The 11,151-nt window shown below is 40.4% G+C and overlaps 2 protein-coding genes across 4 annotated transcripts in view; one reads left to right on the top strand and one right to left on the bottom strand.

Moving 5' to 3' along the window:
* retreg3 (reticulophagy regulator family member 3) overlaps nucleotides 1-6,069 on the bottom strand; it is a 9,967-nt gene extending 3,898 nt beyond the window's left edge. The window contains exons 1-9 of one of the 3 annotated variants that reach the window (XM_025064764.1): nucleotides 4,382-4,500; nucleotides 4,127-4,287; nucleotides 3,633-3,892; nucleotides 2,455-2,561; nucleotides 1,913-1,943; nucleotides 1,674-1,800; nucleotides 1,478-1,562; nucleotides 893-1,030; nucleotides 692-771 (exon numbers count right to left, since the gene is read on the bottom strand). In XM_025064764.1, the coding sequence (XP_024920532.1) occupies nucleotides 692-771; nucleotides 893-1,030; nucleotides 1,478-1,562; nucleotides 1,674-1,800; nucleotides 1,913-1,943; nucleotides 2,455-2,561; nucleotides 3,633-3,874 (810 nt within the window). In that variant the 5' untranslated portion in view covers nucleotides 3,875-3,892; nucleotides 4,127-4,287; nucleotides 4,382-4,500. Of the gene's footprint in view, nucleotides 1-691; nucleotides 772-892; nucleotides 1,031-1,477; nucleotides 1,563-1,673; nucleotides 1,801-1,912; nucleotides 1,944-2,454; nucleotides 2,562-3,632; nucleotides 3,893-4,126; nucleotides 4,288-4,381; nucleotides 4,517-5,972 lie in introns of those variants that run through there. The other 2 variants (XM_025064765.1, XM_017040574.2) reach the window with 2 other exon arrangements.
* tubg1 (tubulin, gamma 1) lies at nucleotides 4,602-11,151 on the top strand. Its single transcript, XM_025064766.1, has 11 exons — nucleotides 4,602-4,786; nucleotides 5,549-5,661; nucleotides 6,003-6,170; nucleotides 6,259-6,327; nucleotides 7,048-7,127; nucleotides 7,212-7,338; nucleotides 7,717-7,803; nucleotides 8,810-8,959; nucleotides 9,054-9,206; nucleotides 9,436-9,597; nucleotides 10,113-11,151. Exons 1-11 carry the CDS (start codon nucleotides 4,738-4,740, stop codon nucleotides 10,308-10,310), a joined length of 1,356 nt encoding a protein of 451 aa, XP_024920534.1. The 5' UTR covers nucleotides 4,602-4,737; the 3' UTR covers nucleotides 10,311-11,151.

The following is an 11,151-nucleotide window of genomic DNA, read 5'->3' as shown; positions in this document are numbered from 1 at the left end:
GCTGGACAAGGTTAGTTGTGTCTCTTCACGTCACAGAATACAAGAATACAGAACAAGTTTTCATGAAACTTTTCCCACAAACCACAGTCAGTCACAGTCCTGTTCACCCAACACCCTGACAAATAAAAGCTTGTTTATTAGTCTGTATGATCTTTGTCTATCCACTGAGTGACACTGAGAGACATTAAACCAATGTTACTTGTCTAACTGTCAGTAGTTGTAGTTGCTGCTTCAAGATTAGTCATGCTTTAGTAGTGTCATTAGCATCAGGTCATGCTCTGAATAGCATTTTAGCGTGACCCAACTTGGAACAGCTCCTTTAATGCTACATCTGAAAAAACACAACTGTCCTGTTGTTAGCCTCTTTAAACTGGACATTTCCAGTGGGTGGAACCTCAGGGTTCAAGTTATGGTATATGTCATCAATCAGTAGATGAGTGCAGTTAACTCTTATCATTTCATATGTAGTGTTTCCATAGCTCTGCATTTCAGCCAGCTGTAACATTTAAAATAGACAACAGTGCTCAGTGTTAATGGAGTGCCAATTTGGCACAAAGAGAAGAGAGTGCTAGGGACATGTGAGGAGATAAGATGCCTGAATGTCTCTGAACATCTCTGAAGATCCAGTGTGTCATTTTGAATGATTTATAAAAAAGAAAAATGACAGTCCTTACAGGTGACATGGACTTACAGTTGGACAAAATGCAGCCAGTTCCTCTTCACTGTCGCTGGGATCACCTGAGGCCGCACCATGAATGGACTTTCGCAGGACTGTAGAAAAATATGTATATAGCAAAGGCTTTTTCATTCTTATTTTCCATTTCCTTTACTTTGAAAGACAATATAAAAACTTTAGCTTCTTGATATGCAAAAACACAACTGTGTTTCTTACACTGGTTATCGATGGGCTTTGCCATCATGTATCCAGTAACACTAAAGTCTAGCCGCTGCAGGACTGGCTCCAGCTTCACAGACACATGCTGAAAAGCCCGATGATAGGCTGCCAGAGGGGCCAGGAGGGTAGCCATTACTACAAGGCAAAGAGGAAAGGAGTTAATTTTCATGTGTAATGTGTACTTCAATGATAGGATAAAGAACATTGTAGTAGATGACACTGATTCAGTATCTGGTACTTTGTTCACTACACACTGTACAAGAGGTAGCAGCAGTGGGTGAAACTTTTAAACAGGGAGTTGGCAATAGTGCTTCACTGGATCTACTAGAGGTTGGGGCATTAGCCCTGGTTTTAGTCTGACCTCTTTAGATTTCTATGGCACCATTCCCTCCTTCACCCCTTCTTTGCATGTCTCAACCCTGGCATTAATCACCTTCCAGGCTCCTAGCCATGAGGGACCACAGATCTTGTTTCACCAGCCATTAATTTTTAACACAACCGGTCAGGCCCAGTTTTCCAGCTACTGCAATCAGGAGGGGGCTTGGATCTGCAGTCAAGGTTGAACAGACTCTTCAGACTCACCAGCGAAATAAACCAGCACATAGCCAGGGATGTAACGGCCCACCACAGCTAAGCAGAAGAAGACTCCACAGGTTAGGATGCAAAACTGAAACAGAGTGGAAAAGAAAAAGACGAGTAAACCGGGTTGAAGAACAGGTTGAATTTGACAATATTACAGACATTATTCCCTCGGTAATGGCTTTTGAGGGGTTCTCACCGTTCCACGATTGTTCCGTTTGTAATGCATCAACCACGACACGAAAACACCTCCACTGACCCAAGCTTCTGCTACGTGGTGGCAAAGTTCAGGCACACTCAGGATGCCAGGCTGCATTAAACCCCAGCTAGAAGGAAAGAAAAAGATTATGAAAACTAAAGCCATCCTCTCATTTATTCCATAATCGTCTCAAAACACAAGCAGGGATTTCGGTAAACAAAAAAAGGAAAATAACAAACCTTTCATTTTCTAATTCATCTGGTTTACGAACTGTAAAGGAAAAAAAATTACAAATCAAATATCTTTTAATATCATATATTTGTAACTTTTGTTTGTTTTAGTTTATTATACATGTCAGTGTCACGCCTCTATGTAGAAACCACTTAAAGAGGTTGAAATGTCTGCTTTCTTGAAGATGCCTGATTAGATGCAAATAATGAAGAGTGGAGCAAAAGATAGGTTCTGGAGTTGTCTCCTGAGAAATATATATTTTGCATGCAGCAGATCGTTTTTTTTTTTTTTCAAACTTTTTCATTACCAGTGTCCTCTGGACTATGCAACAAACACATAAATGTACAAGACAATGTACAAGACAAACTGAATTATCTTCTTTCATAACTCATTTGAAAGTCCATGGCACAGAGTTGCATGACTGTTCTGATAACAGAAGTGCATTTGTTTCAATCACATGATGATAAGCCCTACAACTGTGACAATCAAATAATGTAAAAAAAAGGCATTCACAAAACGGAAAATGCAAGTAAAGAAGAACTTGTAGCACCTCTTATTTCTGGCCAAATTGTGTTCTTCCATGTGTCAACGCAGACAACCACAACCAGGGAAGCAGAAATAAGAAACAGGAGGCGCAGTGAGGTCAGGGCAAAAAACCTGGGAAAAAATAAAAACATGTTTTATCAGCAAATCTTGTGCTCGATAGAACAGGTGAAAATCGGTTTTAAAGTTTAACAGCTTAGTGGAGAATTAGCCTAGTTTTTGAGGATTACATAAAACTCCAGAGTTATAATCTACTTTATCTGGTAGCCAAACAACCAAACAACTGCTGGTTTAACTTTCATTTTTCAGGTTCACACAAACATCTACATTAACATTTCATTGCATGTATGTATATAATAAAACCTGTGCAGAGCATCTTTCTGGCACCACGCTGTTACTAATCATGATGCACTGGTTTCAGTTAGAATCAAGAGCCACAGAAGAGGTTTCTGAAGAAAGTGTCTATAAATAGGGCCACTATTAAACCACCTGTGTGTTCTTCAAATGACAGGTGCAATGCTTGTATTGTGTTAAAGCACCAGCTGCATTCAGTCACAATGACTTAAATCTGAGAACACTAGGTCAGAAAAAAATGGTAGACGACAAACCAATATTAATGTTATATATATATAAATACCAAATCACCAAAACAACGCTGTACCAACAGATATAGAGACAAACAATAGCAGTTTTTTTTTCACATCTAGAAAAATATTACACCCTTGTCACACAGGCTCATGTTATATGCAATTTGCACAGTCCCTATTGTGCTTATATTGCTTATTTTCATTGAGTTAAATCAGAAATTACAAAAACAATAACATCATGTTCTACACAAATAATGGCTGTTATTGAAATCAAGACCACAGACAGGAATGGAACTGCACTCTTCAACTAGAGAAGTTACTTTTGGACTGCTCGCTCAGCTCTCCTTTTACAACTGTATAACACGTCCACTTTTTTTATAAACAGTCTGTATGATGTTAATGAGCTGAACAAAACGAATTTCATTTGTAAAAAGATAACCATGTTCCCCTTCTAGAGAACTCCTCTTTACAGTTAAACCCCACTTTGAGAAGTTCCTAAGAATAAACAAGACTATAGTGTATTACTTATAAACAAAACGGTCTCTGTGAAGTCTTTAAAGTACGCTGACAAATATTTATTATTATCGTAATTTCTCACCAGAACACGACGTTGACCGTAGCGTAGAGTAGCACGCACAGAATGGGTCTCTCCCACACCAGGACTGACTGAAGGTAGGTCAGGACGGGCTCGTAGGGCCCCAGTCTGGACTGAAGCTCGGTTCTGACTGCCCGCACCTGGCTGTCTCTCTCGCTGGAGCACGGTCGACTTCGCAGGTACACCTTGCTGCTGACATAACAGTCCTCATCGGCTGCCTCTTCCTTTACCCCAGTGTGTGCCATTTTCAGCAGAAACCGAACCTGCAACATACAATTTTCTGAAGTGAAAATGTGTAAACCTCTGAAGCTCAATGTAAAACCGTTAACAGTGGCCGTTTGCAACACCAAGCTAACGCATCTGCGCTATGGCAGTAGATGCTAGCTAGAAGCTAGCAGTGTCAGCTAAATAACCTGTAACTATCTAATGATACAGTCCTGGGTGTTTTGCTCGGTTTAAACTATCACATAGTTGTTTTCAGGAAAGCTGACACTTACTATATGGTCATTTTTCCAGAAATGAAACGAAGCGCTCTTCACGGAAAGAGTCAATATGGCGTAACCTGTTTATCTGTGGCCGCAGTTGTCCAATCAGACTCCAGCCTACCGCCTACATCATAGGGCTTTGAGGTGCCAGAGGAAATGTGTATACTTGTTTACTTTGAAGCACATTGGAAAAGAAAGGGGATTTTTAAAAATGAAATATTACAACAAAAAAATTAAAAAATGAAATAAATGTTGTCTAGCGTTTACCCTCTTCATTCTCTTCTCTTCCCTTTTCGACTGGCTGGTGTTGATAGCTACGGTAATATTGCACGACGTTTTGTATTTTCATTTCGCTTCCTCTTCTTTTTGAATAATAAGGCGCAGCACCTTTGGTTCAAAGAATCAAAGACTAAGAACGAGTTAATTTCGCATTCTTTATTTGCACTCCTAAACATTAGGGGGCGCCGTAAATACATTGCAACGTTTTTCTGCATTTGCTCGGTAGCGTCACGTCAATACCAAGCGGGAAGGAGCGGACTGGTGCTGTTGCTGCTTCATGTAGCGGTCTATGTTTTGTGTTCATTTAGGATACAGTTTAACCCAGGACCGGCTAAAGACTAAAGATGCCGAGGGAAATTATCACTCTTCAACTGGGACAATGTGGAAATCAGAGTACGTAAAAGACGTTGATGGTTTTTCCTTCAGCATGATATTTTTCTTCTATTAGCTTTTGTGCATCTGTTTACTAAAGTGAGCTAACCAGGATCATCTATCTATCGTTACCCGATTGTTTGTACCAAAACTACAGTTAAGGTGAAATATAAGTGTAAACGTTTCCGTTTCGTTTAACTGCAGCCAGCCTGTCTTAGTTTGATTGCGTGCAGTGTGGGTTGACCAAAGCTAATGTCATCTTATACATTCCATTATTGTTGGCTACCAGTGTGAGTACTGGCTCATTTCTTCATCAAGGATCGATTTTGATAGTGATATATAATAGCAACACTAACAACTAACTTACATTTTTTATTCGATTTTTTATTTTTGGTGAAATAAAAGAGTAGGTGTTTCTGATACTTTTGTCATTGTATACAAAACCTAAAGTTTGAATGACTGTTTTAATTGCCAGCGTCTAAGACTCTTCTAAACTAAATTATAATCTTTACGTGTATAATACATTTACTAATAGCATTGACTTTCAAAAGTATTTAGAAATTGCACGGATATAGAAACCAAAGTATCCATAACAACATATCTTAAACAACAGGATATGAGTACAACCCCAAAAGACAATATTTTGTTTTTAGTTTAAAATGTAGAAAGTGACTTAACCTGGAATGTCCCTTATGCTGGATATTCCAGAGGCGTCTTTTAAATTCAGATTTTGGTCTTTAAAATAATTAAAGAACGTCTTTCACATTTTTCATTCTTTATCAGTTGGATTTGAGTTCTGGAAGCAGCTGTGTGCAGAACACGGCATCAGTCCAGAGGGGATCGTTGAAGAGTTTGCAACTGAAGGCACTGACAGGAAGGACGTCTTCTTCTATCAGGTTTTCATCCTTCAAATACCTACGCACACCACAAAACCACCATACAGTGTGTTTTTGCAGTTGTTCACATGTAAGCAAAAATAAACAAAGGAAAACATTGCATATTCAAACAGGGTATTTTAGTACTGTATATGCAGTGTGTATAGTTGTATGTGCAAGACAATAGATTTAAAACAACAAAAACTGCACTACAGCCTAATAACCTATTTTACCTCTCAACTTTTTGCCACTAGATGGCAGGCTTGCAGTGTAAATTGATTCGAGCGTGACTGCAGGAACATGTGCTACTTTCAGTGAGTGCTGGTACTTACTGTACAAATGCCTTATTATTTCCCTCGCAGGCTGATGATGAACACTACATCCCCCGTGCCGTCCTCTTGGATCTGGAACCCAGGGTGATCCACTCCATCCTTAACTCACCATATGCAAACCTGTACAACCCAGAAAACATTTACCTCTCTGAGCATGGTGGTGGTGCAGGCAACAACTGGGCTAGTGGATATTCACAGGTGATCACCTTATTTTACATTTCCATTTAACAAGATTGTCGGATCAAAAGACTTATCAATCTCAAGTACATTTTTTAAAATTTCTTAGGGTAAAAAAATCCAAGAAGACATCTTTGATATCATTGACCGGGAAGCAGATGGAAGTGACAGTCTGGAGGCAAGTTAATCATTGATTACATATTTTGTTAAATACTGTGTTTAGATCTAAAGGAGGAAACTGACAGTAAAATCCCAGAAACAACCAAAACATAATTATATTTTAATTAGGGGTGTAAAAAAAATATCAATTTGCTGATATATTGCTATGACAGTTTTTGGTGAAAACTGTCACATTATCGTAGTTCTGTGTCAACCTACTACTTCAAAGTTGGAAAACGCCACCATATTATTCTCTCTCTTTCTGTACTTTCTACAGCTGCCTTCCTCCCATAAAACAACACTCCTATTTCCCCTCTAAGTTCTGCCATTTCTGTAACTCATTCACATTACGACCGCACATTATTATTTAGTGTGTGCACTGGCGTGTGCACACTGCAGTGGAGGGCGGCCTGCGCTGCTGTGAGCGTGTGTATGTTGGCAGGGTGTGGCGTGTAGAACGCCTGGTGATAATACCAGGGTGAGCACAGAGGCAGGTATTACAGGGCAGTGTTGGGGGGTATGAGGGAGCCCATATGTGAGGTGGGGCCGCACTCCCATTTATATAACTGCCCAGGAACAGAGGTATTTGGTCGCACGCACACACATTTAGCTCCTTCATGAGTGGAATTTACAGTTAGCTTCACACAACCACACGTGGCACAGGCTGTAGTAGTAAATCTGAAGACGTGTGTAAGTCCTAAGTAATCCCCTCCCTCCCCCCTGCCGTTTCTCTTTTCAGGGTTTTGTCCTGTGTCATTCCATTGCTGGGGGAACAGGGTCTGGGCTGGGATCATATCTCCTGGAAAAACTAAATGACAGGTCTGCAGCGACAAACACTCAACTCGTTTACCCGCATTTTTGTGGTGTCACGATGTGCCTAAATATTATTTTTTTGATGTCCAGGTATCCAAAGAAGTTGGTCCAGACCTACTCCGTCTTCCCAAACCAGGATGAAATGAGCGACGTGGTCGTTCAGCCTTACAATTCGCTGCTCACGTTGAAGCGGCTAACCCAGAACGCAGACTGTGTGGTGAGCGTTACAAAACTCAATTGGTGTGAACGAAGAAGTTTTCAGCACATGCACTGAATGCACTGATGCCAAATGGAAACAAGTAGATGTTCATCTACTGTTTGTGAACAACAACACAGATTATGAGTAGGCTTGGGAGAATAATCAGAGCCTCCTATGTTGATGAAATGAAAACTTAAAGTCACAAATGCTCAGTTCTTCTGACAGCAGCTCACTGTGCCGCTTCATCAAAAACGCTCTTTGACTTCATCATTACTCAGATATCGCCTCACTCTCATTCAAACTTTGTGGCAGTGTACAGACTGTCTCTTCGTCTGTTGTGCTGTCACAAATGTATTTTTCCGGTCTGTGTTCTAATACTTCGTCTCCGTTCATCAGGTGGTGCTGGACAACACAGCTCTAAATCGCATCGCCACGGACAGACTACACATCCAGAACCCCTCCTTTTCGCAGATCAATCAGCTGGTGAGTAAGACACTCTGTCCCTTCAGCCGTCAACTGCTTTTAACCCCCGTCGGCAAAATTTGCCTGAACAGACAAATGCCGAGACAGACCATACTTAACCTGTGTCGCTCCCTGCAGAAATGACATGAATCACAAACTAGTTTGGCCAGTCAGTTGAACGCTGGGCTGGATTTTAGCTTTCTTAGAAAAGAACAGCACGCGTCTGTGCTATTTATTCTGGCAGAGCTGTCACCTATTCTACGAATCACACTTGAATTTGACACACACGAGACATACACATGGTCAGGTTTCCCTTCCAAAACCTTACCTGCCCATAGGGGAAGGACTTTAGAGACTTTTACCTCCTGTTCTTCTCTGAAGACTGAAAATAAAAAACAGGCATAGCTATGTAGTATGTCATGCCGGTAAATCAGAATACTGGCTTCAGTCTTGCAAGGTTTTAGTGACACCCGTGAACTTTTATTTTTAACAGTCATCTTCAATTAGTCTGGAAGTTTCACTGCTAGGATTTGTTTAAAGAACAAAATTACTATGTACATTTGTGATACTTGCTTTATGAGTGTGCACTTGACTCTTTATTTTATACTAACTATGGATGCACTGAAAACCAACACAAATATCAGTATATGGCCATATGACCAATGTTATCAAGTTCTACTCTAGGTCTCATTGCAGTCATTGGTTGTTTATTTAAGTAGGTCAATAATGTCTGCAATTTGGAGGAATTGTAACATCAGGGACAAAGACAACGATGAAGCAATTAAACAAAGCTCCTGAATCTCTGGTGTACAACCTCTGAGTGTTTTCTCAGCATTTCCTTAAATCTAGATGAGCAGATATTGAATAGGAATTCACAGATTTTTGACTTAGAGCTTTTCACAAAACTTTAGAATTCTATGTCAATCCTTCAGCCTTAACCCCTGTTCAGACATATTCTGTAAATCTCAAATGGTTATTATTATTAATGCTAATGTGTTGATCTAAACTGAACGCCTCATGCATCCAGGTTTCCACCATCATGTCTGCGAGCACGACCACACTGCGGTACCCAGGCTACATGAACAACGACCTCATTGGCCTGATTGCCTCTCTCATCCCCACACCTCGCCTCCACTTCCTCATGACTGGGTACACACCACTCACCACTGACCAGTCGGTAAGTTGCGATAAGTATACCCAACTGGCAAATACAGCCAATTCGACGTAGAGTACTGTTCTGACTAGAGGTGTTTTCCGGCTGTTTCTGACAGGTTGCCAGTGTCAGAAAAACCACAGTGTTGGATGTGATGAGGAGACTCCTCCAACCCAAGAATGTGATGGTGTCCACAGGGAGAGAAAGGCAGACCAGCCACTGCTACATCGCAATCCTCAACATCATCCAGGGAGAGGTCGACCCCACGCAGGTGGGTGTGTCTGCCCCACTGCACAGGACAAAGAATCTGAAACACATACTACACATCAACCAAAAATTCAATAATTCTACCGTCCAACCACTTATCGTTGCAGTAATACACAGTCGATGTCAATTTCGACGGCTAGCCTGCAATTAATAAGATTATACATTGTAAATGTTTGCCAGCCTTAATCTTTGCATATCTGAAGTTTATGAAAACGGCTCTGACTCCACTGCAGGTTCACAAAAGCCTCCAAAGGATCAGAGAACGTAAACTTGCCAGTTTTATTCCTTGGGGTCCTGCGAGCATCCAGGTGGCACTTTCCAGAAGGTCACCGTACCTGCCCTCTGCCCACAGAGTCAGTGGTCTGATGATGGCTAACCACACAAGTATCTCTAACGTAAGTCCTCATAGTTGTCTTTCAGTCTTGTCAAGAGTCTAAGTTTTGTGATAGCTCAGTCAATGTTTGGACCAATCAAAGCATCCAAATGAGCTGACACAGCATCAGCAGTTTGAGGGGAATTCTACATGAATTCGTTTTAGTTTTTTTCCCCCCACTTTCTTTCAAATAACATGTTTTCCCAAACATGGAAACATTTGTTTGTTTTTGTGTTGGCATTTTAAGCCCCACAAGTGAAGTTAGGGGAAAAGTAAATGCTGTGATGTCAGTGAATCACAGCTGAAACAACTTTACTGTCAGACGTTATTAGGCCTCATTTTCCAATTACTGTAAGTCTCAAATATAAGTCAGGAAAATGTCATTGAAGTCCATGATTTCATTTCCTTTTTTTTTTTTAAAGAATTTAGTTCAAAAGGAAAAACAGGAGTACGTTTCACCGAGGTTGGAATAAGAGCTATGTACTTGGGTGGTTTCCCAGGGTAAAGTCTGATTTCCTGTCATTTGGCATCCCACAGCTGTTCGAGCGCACTTGCCGGCAGTATGACAAACTGCGTAAGCGTGAGGCCTTCCTGGAGCAGTTCCGCAAAGAGGACATATTCAAGGACAACTATGACGAGCTGGACAACTCTCGAGAAGTCGTCCAGCAGCTGGTGGACGAGTACAGCGCAGCCACGCGGCCTGATTACATCTCCTGGGGCACGCAGGAGCAGTGAACGGACTCAGTCGGCAGGCAACAAAAAATACTTCACCGGAATCATATTGTATATACGACTAAGAAAACATTTGGCTGTAGATTCCTCCCAGGAACTTTATTTATTAGCTTTTAGGGCTGAATAATTATATTCATTGTCATTATATTAAACCAAAAACATGAATGCAGAAACTAGATCTGTGACAGTCAACAGACTGACAGTCCTTTGTAAAGTTAAGGGTCTTTGCTGAGAGAAATCCCCTCAAAAACTATGATTACATTTTCCCATTACATTTTTTACACTTACATGTTAACAACCTTTTTTGTTTGTTTGCATTTTATGTTAAGAAAACTGTTGTGTTCTGTTCAAAAGTTGTATCAGCACACTAATGCTAGCACTGATGAATTAGCGTTTAAAGAACAACCTTAACTTGGCTGAAGTAGTGTATTACAAGATTGTAAAGATTAAAAAAAAGACAATAGAACTTTCTGTATGATATTACGTGACCTGACATTTTACAACATTTGCGCTGGTAACACTTGTCCAAACCACAATTTAATTCCGCACTAGCTTGTCCGCAAACCAAAAATAAATGAAAGTAACCATTGTTGGCCCCTGTTTTTCATTAACAGTAAAAATATTAATAAGGTTGGCTGTATAAAAGTCCTACTGTGTTATTATTAAATAATACTGTGGTTCAGGCAGCATGTCAAATACAGAAAAATAATAGTGCGCCGTTAAGTTTATTTTAATACTTTTCTTGGCTCACTGGCAGTTATTCTGAAAACTGTCAAAATAGACTTCAATCATGTCAAACTGTGTGTAAAACCTTTTGAAATTCACGAATAAACATTGTTTTGTA

The sequence above is a fragment of the Cynoglossus semilaevis genome, chromosome 17 (assembly GCF_000523025.1).
Source record: "Cynoglossus semilaevis isolate Cse_v1.0 chromosome 17, Cse_v1.0, whole genome shotgun sequence".
In the NCBI taxonomy this organism is placed as follows: domain Eukaryota; kingdom Metazoa; phylum Chordata; class Actinopteri; order Pleuronectiformes; family Cynoglossidae; genus Cynoglossus; species Cynoglossus semilaevis.
This window is presented reverse-complemented; position numbering and strand designations above follow the sequence as displayed.